The sequence below is a fragment of the Phalacrocorax aristotelis genome, chromosome Z (assembly GCF_949628215.1).
Source record: "Phalacrocorax aristotelis chromosome Z, bGulAri2.1, whole genome shotgun sequence".
Taxonomy (NCBI): Eukaryota; Metazoa; Chordata; class Aves; order Suliformes; family Phalacrocoracidae; genus Phalacrocorax; species Phalacrocorax aristotelis.
In genome coordinates this window covers 77,574,624-77,597,161 of record NC_134311.1, presented here as the reverse complement: position 1 = coordinate 77,597,161, position 22,538 = coordinate 77,574,624, and the positions used below count along the sequence as shown (strand labels likewise).

General features: G+C 41.6%; 1 protein-coding gene across 6 annotated transcripts in view; it reads right to left on the bottom strand.

The window, feature by feature from the left end:
• Positions 1-22,538, bottom strand: part of SETBP1 (SET binding protein 1) — a 267,217-nt gene that overhangs the window by 6,662 nt on the left and 238,017 nt on the right. For all 6 annotated transcript variants that reach the window (XM_075079765.1, XM_075079764.1, XM_075079766.1 and 3 more), the window contains one exon: positions 6,004-6,171. In XM_075079765.1, coding sequence (XP_074935866.1) covers positions 6,004-6,171 — 168 coding nt within the window. The remainder of the gene's footprint in view (positions 1-6,003; positions 6,172-22,538) is intronic.

Genomic DNA, 22,538 nt, shown 5'->3' with positions numbered 1-22,538 from the left:
GCCCATATCTACTTGCAAACTTAATTTACACCTGACTTTCAAGCAGTTATTTGGGTTTGAAATCCTTGAAGTTTCCAGAGCAGCCAAGATTGTGAGAAAGGTTCATTTAGGGGTTATCATTCCCTTCATGGCTAGCAGGCTAATCTTCTAGCAGTAGTTTAAATAAAGTTGCTATTGCAGCATTTTCTGTAGATAACCAGGAGCCGTCAAGTGGTAGAATCTTCTCTTGCTCACTATGGGCTATGACAGAATCAACATACAAACCTCACTCACTGTCCTCCCCTCTTGGAGAACATAAATTATTGGCTCTTATACCACCATGTTGCTTGGATTCAGCAAAGAGCTTGCGTAAACAAACCCAAGTTACAATGCAAGAAGTAGGAGTGAGTCATAAACAAAACACAGACATATGCTTTCTTATAAATAAAGACCTGGATGGCCAACTTCCCAAAGTCTGGTTTTCGTTAATTACAAAACAAAATACATTTTCCATATGTAACCCTCTCCCCACACCAAAAAGAAAAATAAAACCCACTTACAGTTTGTGATTCACAGAGGACAAAAGAAAAGAGGAATGCTATTATTTTGGTACCAAAGAAGGGGAGAAAGGAAATGAAATATCTAAGTTACTCAGGAGAAGCTAGCTGCATCAAATTCCACTCAAGTACGGCACCACTAAAAAGTGTGGATGCAAGTGCCTTAAAGGTAAGTGGCAGAGAGCTATTTTTCAGTCATCTGATCAAAAAAATTCTTAGAACCCTGTCACACAAAATGATTGTTCTCATCTGGCCTCACTGGTGACTGACATATACAGTCCCAGTATTTGCAGCCCTAAGCATTCAACTCCTTTGAGACCTTTCCAGATCCTGAGAGTACTTTCAGGTGAGAAGATTTAAGAAATCAAGCATTTTGCACACTATTCATATTTGCTGTCCATCTTTTGCCTTTCATTTTTATTGTGAGGGCACATTTTCAAAACATCTTTTTTAAATTTCCATTTTCAATTTTTTTTTTTCCAAAAAGAAAAGCCGAAATATTTTAGTTGATGATGGAAATCTTGAAGATGGGAACTTTAGAAAAAATACAGGAAAAATTGCAAGCTTCATGGTGAAATCAGGAGATTTGGTATAGCTCTCAACTTTCATTGCAAAGAAAGTAAGCCAAAGGGCAGGAAACAAATTTGAAGTAAAGAATTAGCCAAGCATCTGCAAAGATTTTATGCCTTTACTGAGATTTATCTGTAGTTGGTTGTTTCTGCAGGTGAGTATTATCACCATATCACAGTCAATGGAGGTCTGGTCTGTACAGTTGGTAGAGGATGACCTCCTTTTCCAAAATGGGAACCCAGTGCAATTTAAGGTGACTATGGACATCCTTCTGACATCCTGATACCGGACAAGGAAGGCACAGGTCTCCTGTCCATCCTGCCAAACCTGATGGGTGTCTTAGCAGGTCACCCAGGCTGAGTGTCCTGAGCGGAGCTTGATGGTGAGTAGATAGTGCCTGAGTGGAGCAAAGGTAGGCATCTGCTTTCTGCCAAACTGCCTAGTTCTCCAAATTTAACTGATATGCAGACAGTTATGGGTAGATATCTACCCTTACATGTAAATCTTTACGCTGAACACCACTCTCAGCGTCTTCCTTCACATTGTTTAGATACTTTTTTGCCTTCCTAAAACTTTCCAAGCTGGCAGTCCATTTCCTTTTGGACTGAAACTCATTTTCTCATTTAGAAAAAAAAATTCTATGCTGTTCTGTGCTGGCTTACTGGACTGATTTTTCTCTCATAAATGCTTTGGAGTGTTTATGACTTTCTCAAGAAGCTTGTTAGAAGCTACTAATAATGCTTTTGCTTTTCTTCCTAGCAAGACTCTGAACCTGCAAGCTCTAGAAAGCATTCAAGTTGTGTTACAGTCTGCCAATAGTCAGAATGAATGTGCAATAAGTAATGTGCTTTCAAGTCAAGCTTTTTAAAGGAGATACTAGAAAACCCAATATTATTTTGACTATTGAGATTCAGGGATGTCTGATTCTACATTTGGAGTATGGAGACTATGTGGAAAAGAGTCTGATGGGTCTGCGGGGGGAATATTTGATGAGGTGTGCATATGACAAAATAACAGGGAGATCTGCCAAAATAAACCACTATAGAAGTGAGAGCCATTAGGTGTTATCAACTCATCTGGAAGCTCTTGGTGAGCAATCTTTGACATAAAATATTTTGTTATATTGCCATGTGATATAATGCTCTGTTGAAAACCAAAGCTAAGTACTAATCTTTTCCATTTTATCCAGACAGACCCTGCCCAATGCTGGACCCAAGTTGGTCTGCAGTGGTTTTAAGCTTTGTTGTTCTCTTCATGCACATACTTTACTGTTTGCACGTGGAAATCCTGCTTTGGGACAAAGATTTTTGTCTTATGCTATCTGGTGGAACTAATCTAAAAGGGGTTGAAAAGGAGGTGGGAAATAGTAACACTATGTCTGCATGCAGACATATGAAAAAGGGAATATGCTCCTACAGGGATGATACAACATGAAGGCAACCTCCAGGTGCTGGGGACACAGAGAGGGACACTTTGCTGCCTGGGCACAGTTATCTCACTACAACCCCCCAGGCTGCAGCGCCATGCACTACCTCCATTAGGACCTGAAGCTATTTCGCACAGTCTACCCTAAAATGAAGAGAAACTAGAAATACTTGATTCAGCACAAGCTTTTGTGCTTTTCCTCCATCCTTTTCCCACTCTCCAGTCAACCTCATCTAGCTGCCCCAAACAAGCAAGAACCAGGGTTAATCTTAAGAAACAGCTTTACACATTTAAAATAAGGCACATGGAGGTGCAGTGTTTCTCCTGTCCCTGGGGTACACAGATGCAGTGAGGCTCCATCGCACAGAGACAGATTGAAACAGCCACAGGCCATTCTGGGAAGTCAGGGAGGACTGATATGACACTGGAAATAGCTTCTGAGGCAACGAGAGAAATCTCTACTAAAAATATACATTTCCAAAGGCAGCTTAAAGCAGGCTGGAGGACCCACTCCAGGACAGCGGTTCTGAATAAAAAAGTGAGCCCAGGTAGGTCAGACCCGTTGGAATTTGTCCAACACTCCCCTAACTTTATTCTGGATGGCTTTTTTATGTCTGCAGCACTAAAGATCCTTCTTATGGCCTGTCATTCACCATCTTTTCAGAGCTGCCTAAGGCCACTTACAAGAACATGGCATAGAGAAGACTGTTTCCTCAACAGCTGGGCTCAGTTTGTCAACTTGGTTTGAATGGAGGAATTTTCAAAGAGCTCCCTATTAATTACAGGAAACCCATAGCACTGTCCTGTTTTCTCATTAACACAGTTTCTTTCAGTTTTCAACTAAATTATTTCAACATCTGGGCTACAGATAAACCAACAATTTAATTAGACTTCTGAAAATGGAAAGAATGAACTATGCAGTCAAGCATACACTTTCATCTTGAAACTGATCATAAAATATTTGTGTGCTTTCATTCTCTGTTACATAAAAAATCTGTCCTTAGTTTATATATAGGGAAGTATTAAAGAATAAACAGTGAATCCTGATTTTTTAGTATAAAAATTTATCTTTGTAGAAGCCATATTACATCATGGATCCCTTGTTTTCACTATTTATTCAGGAAATGGAGGAAAATCAAAAGAAGTGCACTGAAACCCCCATAATCCAAGGGGAAATGGTTAGCGACCTGCTACACCACTTAGACGTAGACAGGTCTGTGGGGCCAGTGGGATCCACCCAAGGGTACTGAGGGAGCTGGCAGAAGCGCTCACCAAGGCCCTTTCAATCCTTTATCAGCAGACTTGGCTAACCAGGGAGGTCCTGGCTGACTGGAGGGTAGCAAATGTGATGCCCATCTACAAGGGCAGGAAGGAGGATCTGGGGGACTACAGGCCTGTTGGTCTGACCTTAGTGCCAGGGAAGGTCATGGTGCAGATCATCCTGTGTGCCATCACACAGCATGGACAGGACAACCAGGGGACCAGGCCCAGGCAGCATGGATTTATGAAAGGCAGGTCCTGCTTGACTGGCCTCATCTCCTTCTATGATAAAGTGACACAAGTAGTGGATGAGGGAAAGCATTCTCCTGGAGAAACTGGCTGCTCATGGTTCAGATGGGCATACGATTCACTGTGTAAAAAACTGGCTGGATGGCCGAGCCCAGAGAATTGTGGTGAATGGAGATAAATTCAGTTGGCAGCTGGTTACAAGCTGTGTTTCCCAGGGCTCAGTGATGGGGCCAGTCTTGTTTAAGATCTTTATGCATCCTCAGTAAGTTTGTAGAAGACACCAAGTTGGGCGGGAGCGTCAATCTGCTCAAGGGCAGGAAGGCTCTGCAGAGGGACCTGGACAGGCTGCATCGATGGTCTGAGGCCAGTTGTGTGAGGTTTAACAAGGCCAAGGGCCAGGTCCTGCCCTTGGGTCACACCAACCCCAGGCAACGCCCCAGGCCTGGGGCAGAGGGGCTGGGAAGTGCCCGGCGGAGAAGGCCCTGGGGGTGCTGGCTGACAGCCGGCTGGGCATGAGCCAGCAGTGCCCAGGTGGCCAAGGAGGCCACCAGCCCCCGGGCTTGTGTCAGCCCTGGTGTGGCCAGCAGGAGCCGGGCAGGGATGGGGCCCCTGTGCTGGGCCCTGGGGAGGCCCCACCTCGAATGCCGGGCTCAGGTTTGGGCCCCTCGGGACAAGAAGGGCCTTGAGGTGCTGGAGCGTGTCCAGAGAAGGGCAGCGGGGCTGGGGCAGGGTCTGGAGCACAAGTGTGCTGGGGGGCGGCTGAGGGGGCTGGGGGGGTTTAGCCTGGAGAAGAGGGGGCTGAGGGGAGCCCTTCTCGCTCTCTGCAGCTGCCTGAGAGGGGCTGGAGTGAGGGGGGGGCTGGTCTCTGCTCCCAAGTCACCAGGGACAGGACGAGAGGGAACGGCCTCAAGCTGCGTCAGGGGAGGTTTAGGTTGGATATCAGAAAAAATTTATTTACCAAAAAGCTTGTCAAGCATTGGAAAAGCCTGGCCACAGAAGTAGTTGAGCCACCATCCCTGGAGATATTTAAAGGATGTGTAGACATGATGCTTAGGGACATGGTTTGGTGGTGGACTTGGTAGTGATAGGTTGGCGGTTGGACTTGATGATCTCAAAGGTGTTTTCCAACCTTAACAATTCTATGATTTTATGACACAATGAAACAGCACTTTCAATTGCAGAATTAAATATGTAATTACTCCATAACTCAGTAATGGAAATGCACTTTTTGTGAATGTGAACTTTGACAAGACCACAAAACTTCTAATGGCTGATATAGGTTTATGTACTGTGGGTTTCCCTTTCAATGGAAATTAAGAGAGTGCAAGATTAACTTCTCTACCCATGCCCAAGAAAAGGCATGATGATGCCTGAATGACTTGGCTCAATTTCTGACTGTATAAAGCTATCATCTTTCTGATCTGATTCCAAATAGAAGTACAAAATATAAGTTGATTTAAAAACATGCTATTCTGACTTGTTTATTCTAATATATTTTAAACTACTGTTCATTGCCCCAGACCATTTTGCATTTGCAAGACAGAATAGTACGCTAAAATCACTGAAGTATGCAGAAAAAGAATCTCTGCTGCTCCTTAGCTATTCACTATGTATTTGGCATGTTCATGCTACAGGTATGGGAACATTCAAATAAATGAACAGGGCTGAGGAAGGAACCCAAGAGTGTTGCTTTAGAGTCCCCTGCTAGACCGTATGGGCTGGGGCTACTTGTGTCCCCATTATTGTACAAGTGGTGGAATGTGAATAAAATAGATTTGATATGACAAGATATGATCATAATAAGAAAGTGTTAGAAAAATTACAGCCTGATTATCACATTAGATATACACATTTGCAGCTACTTCTCCAATCAGGAAGAGCGGCAAAGCACATATCATTCAGTGCAGTGCCAGCAGGAAGAAGATGGGGAAGAAATAGAGGGGGTAGAGGGAAATGACATTACCTGCTTCAGATGTTGCTGATGGTGAAGGTAGGAGAGATAATACTGGAGTCGGCATTGCAACACTGTCAACAGCTGCTGGTTTTCTTCTGGTCATCATGTTACAGGCAGAACTTTCAATTTTACTGTGAAGTGAAGTCTGGTCTGCTTTTAAGTGGGGACCTGCAATTCCTGCGGAAGGAAACAAACTTTGGATCAATATTGACGAAGCAACCTGTCTGCAGAATATCTGGAAAAGATCAGTTAGTTGCAGTTCTTGCTATGTCAGTATATTTCATATTTTTCTGTGTATGTGCCTGTAATATTGCCTTAATAGGATGATGAATTTTGGTTTGTTTTCTTTTTTTTGTTTTAAAAAATTTTGCTTCAGGATGTACCACCACTGATCTCTATAAACACTGGTAAACCAGCATAATAATTCCACATTACTATTTATTCTCCAAGTAAAAAAACACTCTGATATATATATAAAGACAGGCATGCTTTATATCTGTATTTAGTAGGATTATCTATTTGTCATACTCTGGGTAGTGTATTCTCCACACTCGCACACTTCTCTTCTATAATGACTTGACTCAGTGGGTGTTTCATCTGAGTAGGAGCAGGCATCAAGACCAGTCTCAGTATGTAATTCCCTGTCTAAAGTACATTACACTTACACTTATTTTTTAGGATTCTCCTTCCTAATGAAAATTTACCTTACAACTCATTAAAGAGGTGGGAGTTTAAAAATAAGTTCAATTTGTGATACATTTTTCTACCTAGGGGTTACAGTGCAGAAGAAATGAGTGATAGAAACATACCAAAGGGGTCAGATATCTCCAGAAAAATAAATCTTATGCACTTAAGGTCGGTAGATTTCTCCCTTAACCATGTTTCTCAAACTCTCTTGTGATCTGAACCCATACTTTTTTTGCTTGTAAATGTGTCACATTTAAACTGCTGGGATTGAAATTTAACATATTAGATATCTTCCTCATACATATGTATCCACCCATTTATATATAATATTTCTGTGATTTCATGTGTGTATACCTATTTCGTATATATGTATAAGTATATTAATTTACCATGAAGAAAGACAGGTAAAATGCCTCAGTCACTTTTTACAATAAAACTAGGAGGTTTTTTTTTCCCATTTTAGAAACCTCCAAGCAGCTGCTGCTTTGTAAAAATCTGGGAGCCCCACTCCTATGTGACTGAAGCAAAAGTTTGCTAGGGTGAGGACTTTGTGAAGTGTCTTTCCCAACTTATGAAAACCTCTCCCAGTCGCTGTGATGCTGGGCTTCAAAATATCCAGTGCAGTCATTCATTTTTCAAAGGTAACCCTTCATAAGTTCCTTCTCTTCTCAAATCTGTACCTTCACATGTACCTCAGATAAATTGCATCAGATTTTGGCAATTAAATTACATGAAAATTCAAAAATCACAGAGCAGCTGAGATTGCAAGGGTCCTCCTGAGATCACTTGGTCCACTCCACCCTGCACAAGCAGGGTCAGCTAGAGCAGGTTGCCCTGGATTATGTCTGGTCACGTTTTGAATACCTTCAAGGAGGGAGGCTCCACAACCTCTCTGGGTGACCTGTTCAAGTGTTCAGTCATCCTCACAGTAAAAATGTGTTTTGTGATGTTCAGTCGTAGCTTTCTGTGTTTCATTTTGTGGCCACTGCCTCTTGTCCTGTCACTGGGCACCGCTGAGAGGAGTCTAGCTCCATCTTCTTTACTCTTTCCCATCAGACATCTGCACACATGGATAAGATGCAAGCATTCTCTTCTCCAGGCTGAACAGTCCCATCTGTTTCAGCCTTTCTTTATAGGAGAGATGCTCCAGACCCTCAATCATCTTTGGGGCCTTTCATTGGACTTTCTCCCATAGGTCCATGTCTCTATGGCACTGAGGCACACAGAACGGTCACACAGAACAGGAGTACTCCCGGTGTGGCCTCACCAGTGCTGAATAAATGATCACCTCCCTGTCTGCTGGCAACGCTTCTCTTAATGCAGCCCACGAAGCTGTTGGCCTTCTTTGTTGCAAGGTGACATTGCTGGGTCATGGTCAACTTGGTGTCCACCAGGACCCACAGACCTTTTTCTGCCAAGCTGCTTTCCAGCTGGTCAGTCCCCAACAGGTACTGGTGCATGGGGTTATTCCTCCCCAGGTGCAGGACTTTGCAGTTGTTGAACTGTATGAGGTCACTTTCAGCCCATTTCTCCAGCCTGTTGAGATTAAATCCCTCTGGGTGACAGCATGACTCTCTGGCATATCAACCACTCCTCCCAGTTTGTATCTTCTCCAGATTTGCTGAAGGTGCTCTCTACTCTATCACCTAGGTTATTAATTAACAAGTTGAATAGTTTTCTCCCCAGTATGGACACCTTGGGTGCACCACTAGTGAATAGACTTTAGCTGGACTTTGTGCCCCTGATCACAATCCTTTTTGCCCAGCAGTTCAGTCAGTTTTCATTTCATTTTAGCATAAATTAATCTAGGCTGTATTTCATCAGCTTGTCTATAAGGACGTTATAGGACACCACATTAAAACCCTTGCTGAAGTCGAGATGAGCAACCTCAGGTTGATAAAGCATGACTTTCCCTTCATAAATCTATGCTGACTACTCGTGATCACCCTCTTGTCCATCATATGTTTGGGAATGCTTTCCAGGATTATTTGCTCCGTCATCTTCCCAGGGATTAAGATGAAGCTGGCTGTCTATTGCTCCCTGGGTCTTTCTTCTTGTCCTTATTGGACTGACATTTGCTCTCCTCTAGCCCTCAGGACACCCTCCCAATCACCACAACCTGTCAAAGATATCGAAGAGTGGCCTCGTAATGACATCAGCCTGCTCCCTCAGCACTTTTGGGTGCATCCTGTCAAGTCCCATGGACTTATATATGTTCGGTTTGTTTAGCTGTTCCCTAACCAGATGCCCATCCACCAAGAGTAAGTTTCCTTTCCTCACCAGTCTCAGGGGCCTGGGATTCCTGAAGGCCAGTCTTACCAGTAAAGACCAAGGTAAAGAAGACAATGAGTATCTCAGTCTTTTGCTGGTCTTTTGCTGCCAGGGTCCCTGTTCCATTCAGCAGTGGGCCCATATTTTCCATAGGCTTCTTTTGAAGTTTATGCACCTGCGGAAATATTTCTTGTTTCCCTTCTGCCCTTGCTAGATTCAACTCCAGATAGGCTTTGGGCTCCTAAGCCCATCCCTGCATGCTTCAACATTGTCTCTGTAGTTCTCCGGGTCACCTGTTCCTGCTTCCACCTATTTTTTGCTTCTTTTTTATGTCTCACGTTACTCAGGAACTCCTTGGTCATTCATGCAAGTCTCCTGCCACCTTTTCTTGATTTGATTTTCTGCTCAGATTTGGTTTGGTAAGTCTCCACAATTTCCCTGATCCAAGCCCCAGGCCACCAGCAAACCTCTCTGGACAGCAGGTCAGGTCAGCAGATGGGGGCCTTTTGAGATATGCAGAGGAGTTTCTGCCTGTTAGATCACACATCCTTCCAGAGCCTCAAATCAAATATTAAGCATCTTGAATAGTATCCTTTCAATTTCAATCTCTCTCTGCTCAGCTTCTCTACTGCGAATGAGAACAATATACCTCATCTTAAGAGCAGTGCTGTGAAAATAAAATTATCAACATTCATGAAACATTCATCTATTTATACCAAGGCTTAGAAATGTGGAATAAATGAGACATGATGTCACATACTGAACAGTGAGAGGAAAATCCGAATACCAAATAGCTGTTCATTAAGTGAGTGCTGTACATTGAATAAAACAGTGTCCTATAGAATAACTGGGATATTCGACCAGGTAATTATGCCTAAGGGACTCAGCACTATGGAACTGTGCATATGCAAAACTGAGGTTTAACCTCTCCATAGTGCTTGAGTTTGAGCCTTAGCATTAATTATTCATGAACGTAGTTTATGCGCAAGAAACATGCACATGTGGGTGTATGTATCAATACGCATACACATATATGCATGTGCATATGGTACATAATAACGCTAACAACCTCATAAATTCAACATCTGGTTCTAATTAAACTGAAGGGCCTATATAAAGAGCCATATGAAAACATGCAGCTGTAACCTGTTGACCTCTATTGATAAAAAAAGAGTCTCTGTGAAGCTGTGCTTCAACATATCAAGGGACAGTCATTCATTTTTTCAAAGGTAATCCCTCACAAACCACTTATCCTCTCAAATCTCTACCTGCACACAGTGTTTGCATTAGGGACCTTGATTTATGGATTCCCACTCCTTGGATGGAGAGGCTGACTTCCTGTTGCCGTGGTTACTTGGATCTTGGTTCAAGGTTAAACTACTCCCAAATCAAAATCAGTGGCAGGCACAGCGTCTAACAGCCAGGTTATTGACTACCCTAGGATGCTTAAAGGTCAAAGACCAAAGTGCTGCTTACTGCCTTTGGGGTGAGTCAATATTTTCAATATTTTTATTCTGTTTCTTCTGAAGAAGTAGTTGCTGCTCAGTTACCACCTATCTGGGTTTAGCAAGGTCATACAAATCATTGAAGAAAATCCTCCCCCTACAGCAGAGATACAAGCGTAATGAATTACTTCAAAGTCCACATGGCCCAATTGCAGCTCATTGCTGGTGAATCATGGGTTCAGCCATCTGCCTTTTGTTTTAGGCACTTGGTTTCTTCAGCCTATATCACTCATCTCACTGAAATTCTCTTCTAAATTGAGAAACAGGAGTAATTTATGGATCTGGATGAGCCAATAAGGAAGAACCATCAGGTTTCTTTCATAGATACCAAAATGCAAACAGAGACTCAGAGGCACGTCGGAAACCCACAGAAGTGCAGCTCACAAGACTCTGATTCACACTGTGGCAGTGGGAGGTCTAACCCTTGAGTGCATACCTACTGGCACCTTTTGTTGAACTTTTTATTCTCATTTGGGGTGCTCTGTACAGAAGGCCTTTCGTAAGAGAACCACCCTGTTCAACCCATCTTTGAATCAGATGAAAATAAATCATTTGCAACTCCATCACAGGGGGTTCAGAGTTTAACATTTGCACACACACATCCATGATTCCACTGTATTTTATGCTTTATCACTGCTCCAGAGAGAGAACAAGATGATGTATACAGGTGGCCTGATTCAGACCTTACTTATTGCCTGTCTCTTGATCTTTGTGCATTTCCTCCAAACTAGAGCCCACTTCATCCCACGAGAGATGCATACCTTAACTTTCCTGAGTCCTACTGATAGCACAGACAACACTGTGTACACAGGCAAGTGAGCAGCAGGCAGCAAAGCAAGGAGGAAATAAATCATTATTTCTTTAATGAGAAAGGTCAAAGGGAAAGGACAGCTTCAAAAGCAAGGGCAGACATGAAGGAGATTGTCAAGAACCTAAAACAATGATTGCACAATTATAAAGAAATAATAATAATGATCATAAGCAAAAGGGTGAATCAGGAGAAGCACTCTTCTAGTTCAGGGCAGACCAGCAGAAAGCCTGTGTATAAAGGAACACAATACTGATGTGAAACTGGCCTTTTCTTAAAGACTTATGGGTCCCCTGGTGCTTTGAATAAAAAACTGTCATTCTTCATTCACTGGCTAAGCAACTTATGAGCTCTGACTGATAATTAATAGATTAATTTTAAAGGCTAGTCATTATTGTTGTTGTTATTAAGTACTTACGTTGCAAGTAATATGGTCTAACTCCATTGTGCTAGATTCTGTACAAACGGATTAATTAACTATCCTTGCTTTACTGTTAAATCATGCTCACTCTGCTTATTGCATTCATCTGTTTTCTCTCATCCTGCACTTATATGGAAAGGTTCTTGGACAACATCCACTGTTTATTCTTTAGTTTGTGTACGAAACCTAGCACAATGGGTACCAAGGCTGGAACTCCAAGTGCCAGTTCAAAAGAGATAATAAGTGTTAATCCGCCGTTGGAAAACAGAGAAAATCAGCTGATAAAAATTGATCTCAGTGAAGCTTCTACTAGGGAAGATTTTTCTTTAGAGAGTTCATTGCATTGGATTTCATACTCCTCACACATTTCTGGAAATCCAAAACTATACTTAAATTCTTTATGCATCTGACCATTGCTATTGGAAAACTCTTACAGATGATTTTTCTCCCAGTCTTTGCACAATGTAGCTACATAATGCAGCTGTACTGGAATGCACATCTAAACATTAATTTAGTCATAGTATTTGCATTTTGATAACTCCTCTGTTTAGAATAAAGAACCAGAAGAAACCTCATATCTTGGTGAATCTTTTTTTAAGGCTGATTTTAAATAAACCAGTCAAAAGTTTGGCATTGCATCGTATTCCAGAAAGGAGAACTGAATTACTATGTGATAAATGTAGTTAAGGAAAGTAATTATTCTTCTTAAAGTAATATTATTACCTTTCTAACTTATGGAATTCATTTCCCTGGCTTCTATTTGACGTGTATTATCATTTTAAAATAACTGTACTTTCAATGTACAGTACTGCTTTATGGCTTTAGGTCCTTTTATCTTCCTCCTTTTTCCACCACTGTATTAGAAACTTCAAATTCTAGCTCTTCTATGAGGGATTATTTTATTCTGCAGGATGTGTCCCCCTGAATAAAACCAATTTACTGTAGAATAATAAAAAAATAGACTCTCATTGCCAACAGGCAAAAAATTAAGACACAGAGACTGCTTTATTTCATTCCAACTATTTTCCTACCTTTTTTTTTTTTTTTTTTTAATCAGGATAGCTTTAGAGAAAAAAAGATGGAGACTGAGAAAGCCATCATTAGATAGATCTGATCTTTATCTGCAGTAGCACAGTCAGAAGAGCTAATGCTATAATGATAGCTTTGAAATCTCTTAGGAATTGGATAAAGAGAAGCAATGGTGATGAACTCCCAGCTAATAAACACAGAGTGCTTATTTCTGCAGAATGATCAATTTCCAGATGTCCTGAGGCTTGTCTGATACAGTTGATTTACTCATTCTCCCTCACTTCACTAATAAAGCTCAAGTCCAACATCAGATTAGAGAAAAGCCAGATTTCTTAAAGGGGCAGGAGGAGTGCTGGCATCATGGCACGCAAATGCTGGGAGACACTAATCTCTTCTGCCTCCTCCTATAACCACCAAGCTGCCTTAAACAGCTGCCTTCCTCTGCTGAAATCATACACTTTATCCGCTTTGGGTTAGTACAGTAATACAGACAATTAATTTGTTATCTTGTTAGTGGAAATTTAATGCAATGATCTAAAAGAACTCTTACATATTGTGATAAACTTTAGTGCCTCCAGGGCGCTTCTCTTCCATAGGACTCATTTCACATCCCATCCATTATGTAAATGAGATGTGGAAATAGTTTAGTTCCCCTAATGTATCTGTACACTGATGGATTGCACAAAGTCAGCCCTACTGAAACTAATGAGGTTAAATGCATCTTGCCATTCCTTTCTACTTGGGTGAATCTCTGTGCCTGAGTTCAAGAAACATGGTGCAAGTCTTCCTCTTCACTTCTTTATGAAGATAATTGTGTTTCCTGACAGGGAGCATAGTGGCAACTGCTGCATACCTGAAGCCTTGCAAGGCATTGCTTAAGCGAGCACAGCAGCTGCTGTTGCTATAGACAGCTGTGGGGTTGTCTATAGAGGCTTCAGATCATCTTCCACTTTTGGGAGGTAGGTCTCAGGACTGCGTGGAGCTGCAGGATGCAGGAATCTGCAGCCTACAATAATATGTAATGTTTGAAAACAACATAGCTGCTAGCATTATCCATGCAAGAACTAAACCCAAGGAGGAAAGAGTAAGGAAACATTATTTTGCTCATCATCAGGATGAGTCTCAAATTCCCATTGCCCCTCCAGCTAAAAGGGTGATCAGCTGTAATTCAATTCAAAAAGCCAATCTTCTGCCTGTTTCAAACTTATATTTGCAATGAATTAGGCTTCCTAGGAGATGGAGTCTTGAGCCCTGCCTTTTGGTTCTGTTTGGAATTGCTTTTTTCTCTACTGCCACAGGAAGAATCATGAATCTTCCATCTCATTCCCTTCCCTCCTCCTCTGCACATTGCCAGCATGAAAACGGAGGGTGCCTTAGTCAGGGGACTGAGGAATAAAGGATGTGCAACCTAGTCTCGGTCACGGGAGATGAGGTGATATGTGTGTGGAAGTTCAGACCTTCATGTATGCAAAGATGAAAATGGATGTAATGGAGCTGGTGAAAGCAGTTCAGATTCCAGGTCAGTCTGGGACAATAATGCAAGGAGGCTGTAAGTGTGCTCATACCCAGCCTCCTCTAGACCCCTGAGTGCCCTTGCCAGGTCCCACAGCCCTTCAGACTGGGACTGGGATCAGAAAATGTCATGGAACAGACTAGCAAATTCTGTCATGCCAGGAAGTGATAAGCATGTGAAATGAGGCTTTCCAGTAGAACTTGCATCAAAGTAAAAGAATATGTTAGTTATATGCAGGTGACAGCAATCAATAAATTTAATAAGACAAAAACCCGAGGGTTTTCAGGGCTAATTCAGAGTCAAAGTCTCAGGCCTTGAAGACATGGATTTAAGATAAAAAGGCTTGCTAATGGGTTCAGAGTCAAAGGCTTCCCTGCCCAGAGCTTGAAACTATTATTTGAGCAGAAAGTTCCAGTTTACAGTTGTTGGAGACTGACAGAATCAAGAGAGACAGACAGAGACTGATGGTGTAGGAGAAATGAAATTCACCATGAAATATCTCAGTGAATGAATCATTTAATACATGGTGAAGAAGAGCTAGATTCTCTTGCAGAGGGGGAAGGAGAAAAATTGAAATTTTTGAAAGAAAAGAAATGAAAAGGAAGTGTTTGAGGGAGGTTGCTTACGTGGCAGAGCAAGCTAAAGGGCTCCTTTTTAAGGCGTATGATATTAAGCCATTAGGTATGTTGAGGGGAAGAGATAAAAAGACCTGCACCTAGGATCAATGAACTACTTAGAGACGAGTACTCACACTGAGATGAGCTGTCATAGTGGATGAGGGTACACATATTGGGGAGGAATGAAACAGAAGATAGGATTTATTTTTCAAGAACACAGCTGAGCAAAGGCAGATGGGGAAATTTCAGTCCATAAATAATGAGAAAAGTCAGGGGCGGTGTTTTGAGTTGTTGTTTTTCTTAACAACAGGGATGACCATTTTTAAATGTGGCAGATAGAGCTGATATCCCCTAGGCAAATGGAGTTGGGAGCAGTTCGTATTTATCACAGATTAAATGGGACACTGACAGCTTTGGTAGGAGAGAGCTGGCATGAAGCATGGGCAGAAGATTCAAGTTGCTGGTGGGGGAAAGGACGAATGATGGACAAGGGTTTGGCTGGTGTAATGAGGGACTCATTTTTCAGGCACATCCAGCTTACAAAAAGTGATGAAATCTAAGAGAAGTTGGAAAAATAATTAGCAAAAATCTTGCTGAACAAGTTTGACTAACAGACCTCCACTGAGAAAAAACAGTGTAATATTCCTTCAGAAACAGTATGGCTTCATTCCCCTTGTGTATGCATTCAGCAAAATACAATATCTGTGTGATGCACAAATTCAGCTGATAATTTTTTTCTTTCTAACTGAAATATTGTATTTGCATTACACCAGTTTAAGTAGTCCTCTGGTGATGTCTTTGTTAGAAAATTAAACAGTACCAGAGATGTTGCTTGAACCCAGCTGCCTACACTGTTACACGAAAGGAAAACAGAAGAACCAGGTGGGCACCTCCACCATCTAACGTAGTCCAGTAATATCTGAACTGCTCTCCAGAGGTGCCCACACCTTTCTGCTCACTGTAGCCACAAGTGAAGGTGGCTTTGCCATGCTGGTAGGCACTTGGGACAGGTGGGATTAGAATGGTTTGAAAGTCACAGAGCTGATAAGGTCATCCAAAAGTCCTGACTTCCAAGCAAGCATTCTCTCTACTGGGCATTTTTTTTTCTTTGTCTGTAATAAGTTGTGCCCCAGTTCATACAATGAGAAATACTCTGAGTATGATATACACTTGAATTAAAATCTCAGCACTTAATAGAAATCCCCATAAACCCTGTAATCTAGGAGACTGTAACGGAGGAGTTTTTATTTTTAGAAGCTTTCATGCTGGCTTTGTTTTAATATCTGGGCCCATTCATCTCACTTTAATGCTGATTTATCACTAAAATAAGTGCTTCCTTTATCAACACCAGAGATGAAAAATAATGCACACGTCGTTCCTCTTCTCTCTCCTTTTCTGTATTTCAGATCAATAGATATGGGTTATTTTTTTACCTTTCATTCTGAAAACCATAGTAGTTGACTGCAATATGAAAACTGAAACCTATTTAAACAGATGCATAGGTAAGATCGTAAGTGTTATTGCCAATTAACCTCAGCAACAAAGAAGTTTAATAGTTAGCATTATGGTACATAGAACTTTGATTGTTGCCCTGTTCTAATGGCATTCTGAAAGCAACCAGAATATTTGAAAATGATCAAATAGAGTACAATGTTTGGCTTTACTTTAACAGTCCAGGGTTACTGGGAATGGAAAAAAACAAACCCAGACAGATCCAAAATTCAGGATTTTTCCTGAATTTCACCCTTTCTCTTGTATCCTATTAAAAAAACTCAGCAACATGCCATTTCTCTGATATGAACTTTCGTGTAAAATCTCTGGGTTTTGCATATTTTTCAAAGGAAAATTCTGACGGAAATACTTTATTGAGAGTGGTTTTCATTAAAATTCTTGCTGGGTACTGCTTCCTATAACAGTGTAAGAAGGATGGCAGAAAGACCACATGTAATAAGGTCAGAGACTGCCTCTGTGGAGTATAGACACAAGAAGGGATCTGAATGATGAAGAAGAGGTTAAAGAGGTGAAGAGGGCAAAGTGGAATGAAATAGGGAAATAGATGGAAATAAGAGACAAAGAATAAATTGGAAAGAAGCTGGAGTAGGGTAATAATTTATTACAGAAATGCTTGAAAGGCAGATTGACAAGAGCAGAATAAAGAACATACTGGGAAAACCCTAAATGCTCTTAACTGCTGACATTTGGAGTTATGCTATCAACTATAATGCTACACATCTATGCCTCAGCCACTCTAAATTTCCAGAGTGTTTTTCTGCACAGCTTTGGTGCAAAACTGTCTTCAGTTTTCACATTTAATGGAGCCAAAACAGGATATTTTAGGTTCTTCAACCAATGAACTTTTCTCTCCTCAGCCTTATGTGCTTATTTTATAGCACAAGGCAGACAAAATATAGAAAGGTGTATCAGGTTAGGAACAGGTTCCCTTTAAGCATCCACTCTGAGACGGTGTCATGATGGAAAAAAGATGATACAAGCAGAGCTTTTCTTTAATTATGACTGCTTTCCTGGGGTGGCAGAATTTTATAATCCAAAAGGAAAGATTTAACAGTGGCTGAATCTGTGGAATTTCTGACCCTGACTGAGATTTTGGTCAGGTCATCAAAGTACAGAAAAAACAATGAACTTCAGTAAACTGCCAAGCACAGGCTCTCCAACCTTTATGCTTGAAATTGACACTTTATTTGTTCAGCACTCCCTGCCCCAGCACAGATTTACCTAGGGGTAGGTCCCAGTTTCAGATAAATTTTTACAAAGCCAGGCTTTGGAAGTTTTGCAGAAAAACTTCTTGGGAGGAAGAAATCTAAAGGGATTTTATTTAGCAGTTTGGGCATGAAAAGGCACTCAGACCTTGTTTTCTCCTACTGGAACAACAGCCAGTAAAACAACTCAATCAGATTCAATATTTTGAATTTTATCTTCAGAATCAAATCTAAGGATTTGTACTTACGCCCTTCTGATGGTGGGGTTCTTTTTACTAACTAAGGGAATAGGAAGTTCATCTCATCTAACTTCAGGTGGCTGAAACCTGGGTATCTACATGAGAGCGACGTGCCTAAGGTGTCATGGCAGACAACAGAGATCAAATTAATAGTCAGAAGAGTGGAGTGGGTCTTTCATCTGAAAAAGTGTTGTCTACTTTAGTCCAAGATTAATTACTTTCCAGGCTCCATTGGCTAAACTTTCACTGACTATAATGAAAGCTAAGAAACCTCACTCACATAGCAATCTTATGCTGTAGACATCCAGATTTGGGCAAGACGATCCATCCTCCCCCTAAAGCTCTGTGGCCAAATCACAGTCTCTCAGGTTCAAATTCCTCCTACTCAAATAGAGAGACTCAAATGTAGACGGTGCATCCCTGGGCCAGGAGTCTAAGTTCTATACACTGGCACCTGGCTGTATTTGAAATGCCCTGAGGTATTCAAAACATCTGAGGGAGGCTGGCATATATGATGAAGGGCTTCAGGCAAGACCTCTGCCCTTCTGCAAGAGCAGCTGGAGGCCAGGCAGGATATCCTAGGCATCTCACATGACAGTTGACAACTACGTGTGGGCAAATTAATCGAGCCCTGAGCCTTCATTTTTGCTTGTCCCAAAGCCTCTTGTGGGTAGGGAAGCATCTCATCGTTGTAAATATCCCCTTATCACCAGTGAAGGAGCAGCACAAACACACCCTGTCAACTCTTCCCTGAATGGGAAGCAAAACAGCTGCAGTGCAAGGCATTGAAGTATATGAGCAATAAATTTAAAATTGGAAATTTCCCATGATTCTTTAGAATGGATTTGTTACCCAGGAAGAAAATCAGAAATATTTTTTTTCTGTCGCATGACAAGGGTCTTTTGCTTGACATCATATGGAAGTGAGTACAATAATTTTTTTTCTTCCAGAAACAGCATAAAAAATAAATAATAATTATAATAAAAAAATCCAACAACCCAGCAATTCAAAAGTGCAGGTGAGAGAAAAACACAGGGACTCATGGGACCGAGCTCTGTAATTGCTAGTATGTATAGAAGGAATCAATGAAATAAATATATCCTATCCAATAAATACAAGAACAAGCCACCCCAAGTGCATAATTTGCTTCATCTGTGTTTGAAGCTAACTCAGAGCAAAGAGGGCAAAATGTCTCAGAATGATTAGACAACTAACTAAGCTTAACATTTCCTTTCCCTTCTTGTTTATCCATTCCTCATTGCTCATTTAGTGTTGGGAAATGGCTCTGGAAGCAAAACTGCCATGATGGCTTACACACATGTATCACTTAAATCCAACTCAACCTCTCAAAAAAGCTTCTAAAGGCAGCCTAAGTTATCGTTAAGTCTTAAGCTGGGTTTCCTCATGGGAATTTTCTTCCTCTCCACAAACATAAGAGCCGTTTCACCTAGAGATGTGAATCCTCAGAGATGGGAGAAAAAAAAACTCCACAAAATGCCAAAGACGCATCAGTAAAATACCTTCATTGATTAAGATTATCTGTTTCAATGAAGAAAAAAAATGTTTAGCAACTGCTGGGCATTTCCAGGGCTTGCTGTGCTATTTCTGTATTGCTGTGCGGCTGTTTCTCATTCCAGGAGTTAAAGGGGAAAAAAAAAGTCTTATTTTTTTTAAATGATCTGGAACCACTTGGCATGTGACTTCTGAAGTATTTAGCACAGTCTTACAAAAACGTTGTGAAAATTTATCAGCCTAAGCCCCAAATCTACTTGCCTGCCTTGTATCATTAGTCATCATGATAATGAAAATACTAATGACATTTCAATTGTGTTTCAAGAGAAATTAGCTGTTTCAGCTGAACAGGAATTAGAAAAAAATTTAAATTTTTGCACAAAAAGTCTATCACTTTTTAAATTATTATTAACTAGATGAAGAATTTGGCTTCAGTGAAAGCTGGGGTCCCACTGTAGAAGTCACAGTAGACACAAATAGTGAGAAAGAGGCCACATCACTAAACAGGAAAGAAAAGGGGGAGGTAAGAACAAGAAATGGAACGGGAAACAGAAACACTCAAAATGTTTTTGAGTTACTCAATGAAGTTTAAGCTAAGTTATTTTAGGATTTTGTATCATCAACAGAGAAAAGACATCTCCAGAGGTCAAGTCACTCCACCTACACTAGATGCCTATGTTTGGGTACGATTAAATGCCCCCAGAGATACCCACGATACCTAGCTCAGACCCAGACATCAAACTTTCAGAAGTCAAAGTATGGCCATATGGATCGCAGGCAAAGCACCTTCCCACCACCTGCAGGTCAGCGAGACATGCAGCCTCACTCTTCCATTCCCCAACTCAGTTCCCTCTCACAGCCACTGTCTCAGGGTCATTGCTAGGTCTGGAGCAAGCAGTGGATCTTCTCTGGAACACGGGGGCTGGAGAAACAGATGGTTCCTCTCCCCAGGTGGCACCACACAGCCTGGCCTTGCATTGTCAGGAAGGAGCTGGACAGAGGGCCAGCAGAACGAAGTGTCAGTAGGTGGTGCTGATGACCAAAGGGTGTAAGCCCTGGTTTCACTACATCAGTGCACCTTGATCATTTGCAGCACATGTCCCACAGCGCACGTTTTCCCTGGAGATTGTACACAGTCATCACATCATCTTTACACACTGGAGAAGTCTAGCGCAAGTTTTGCCTGTTACATTTCTCAAATACAGTCTTTACCTTAACCCGTAAATTCTTTCACCTTATTTTGTCCCCCTGCCCTGATTTAGAGTGAAAGAGCATCTGGGTGGGTGTCTGGACGCTGGCCAAGATCAACCCACCACAGTAGGGGACAGGGAGGAGGTCTTGTGGTGGATGTATGTGGGTGCCATGGTCTTACAAAGAGGAAGCTGTGGCAAGAAATGGGGGGCTGGTGTGGGAGAGCAAGTCGGGGCACACGCTTCCAGGCACAGTCCCTCCTGTGCGACTTAGGAAAGCACCAGCACTAAAGTAGCTGCCTGCACCAGTGACAGCAGGCTTGACAACCCAGGGGATGCTTGTCAGGACTGATCCTAAACAAAACACTTTACATTTCTGAAATTTTGGAAAGTTTTGAGGAAAAAGATGAAAAGGGCGATGAAATGTCTCTCTGTAAAAAAAAAATAATAAAAGTGACCCTGGAAAGATACAACAGATCCTATGTTCCAATCTGCTTTGCCGTGAAACCAGAACAAATAGGCTGCGGCACGGTTTTAAGAGACGATTATAAAACACCCCATCAGAACATAAATATCCCACATCGACAAAATAATCTCTGTGGATCTCAGTGGGCCTGACCTGCTGCTGCCCTCTTCCTTGTATAGTCATGAATACAAATGCAAGGTGAATCCTGGCTGCCTTCTGATCTGGTGACATTTTACACCCATGTTACTGATGTCAACAACTGCATGAGGGAGCAAAGAATCAAAGTCAGGATAACCACTTGCAAAAAATAGAAGAGCAAGCTGAAGGCACGTTTCCAAGGAGTTTAGGTATTTCAGATCTGAAGCTTACGTCGCTAAGTCGATCCCTTCTGCACTCCCACATTCACTTAGGGAAAAGCCTTGTACTTTACGTTGCACTATAATTCATCATTTGAACAGATGCTGCCCTATCTCAACAGGAGACCTGTTCTCCATTCCTGCCATCTGACTTTGGGAGTGTTAAATCAGTGCAGAGAAATACCTCCCCAACAAAACTATTCAGAAATCTTTGGAGATCCAAGCCTGAAACTTTTGTTTCCAGTACGCAATGGGAGAAAAATTATGACTTGTGTCTCATTCTGCTCAAACAGTCCTTTCTCTTTTTAAGCAAACAAACAAATAAACAGCAAATGCCCTATTCCCACCTGGCATTAGTGCAATGTTGTGTTCGGGGCTTTAAAAGCGTAAAAGTCAAACCATTCAAAATGATGGGTCCCGTAGCAAATGTAACATAGTCCCAAGGGTACCTACATAGTGTATGGTATTGCTGCTCATGGTATTAACTTTTATGCCTTCGTCTATATATGCAGTGTGGTTCATTTATAGTAGCTCTGGGAACCACTATGTTTACATAAATTTTAATTTCCTGTCTTTTGTTTGTTCCTTTATCATCTTTCTAAAACAAAATTTTCCTTGTGAATTTTAGTGCTCAACCAATTATCCGCAGATGGAGGCACAGCAGAATTGATATCCTCTGATTTTTCCATGTGGCCCTGGCAATACCCCTCCACTTCAGTTTGGACACATTAGAAACTACAGAGCTCCAGCAGTGGCACTGTATTTCTACCGGACCAGGACTGTTCCCACGGGTCGTGGTGATTTTGGGCCATCGTCTCCTGGGACCTGGCCAAAACCTTCCTGCTGAGTTGACTTGGGACATATTTACTATATCATAACTAATTTTCCTGTTTTTGTTTTCCTTTTAAATGCATGCAGCTTGTGAATTGGATTAATCTGGTGGCTGACTTCCTAAAACAACACATGAGTTATATGCCTTCAGATTCTGGTGCAAAAGCCCTTTGCCACCTGCCCTGATAACTAAAACAAAGTGCTTACAGATGCTTGAAATACATCTTTTGTTCAGGCTTGCAAAACTGGTGATTTGCTCAGTAGAGATCTGATGGCACCTTGTTACAAAACATTACTGTAAACGATTGAAACCTTAGAGATGCCAGTTGCACACAAAAAAATCCCAACCCAAAAAATTCATGATGGTCCAGCTACAGATTAA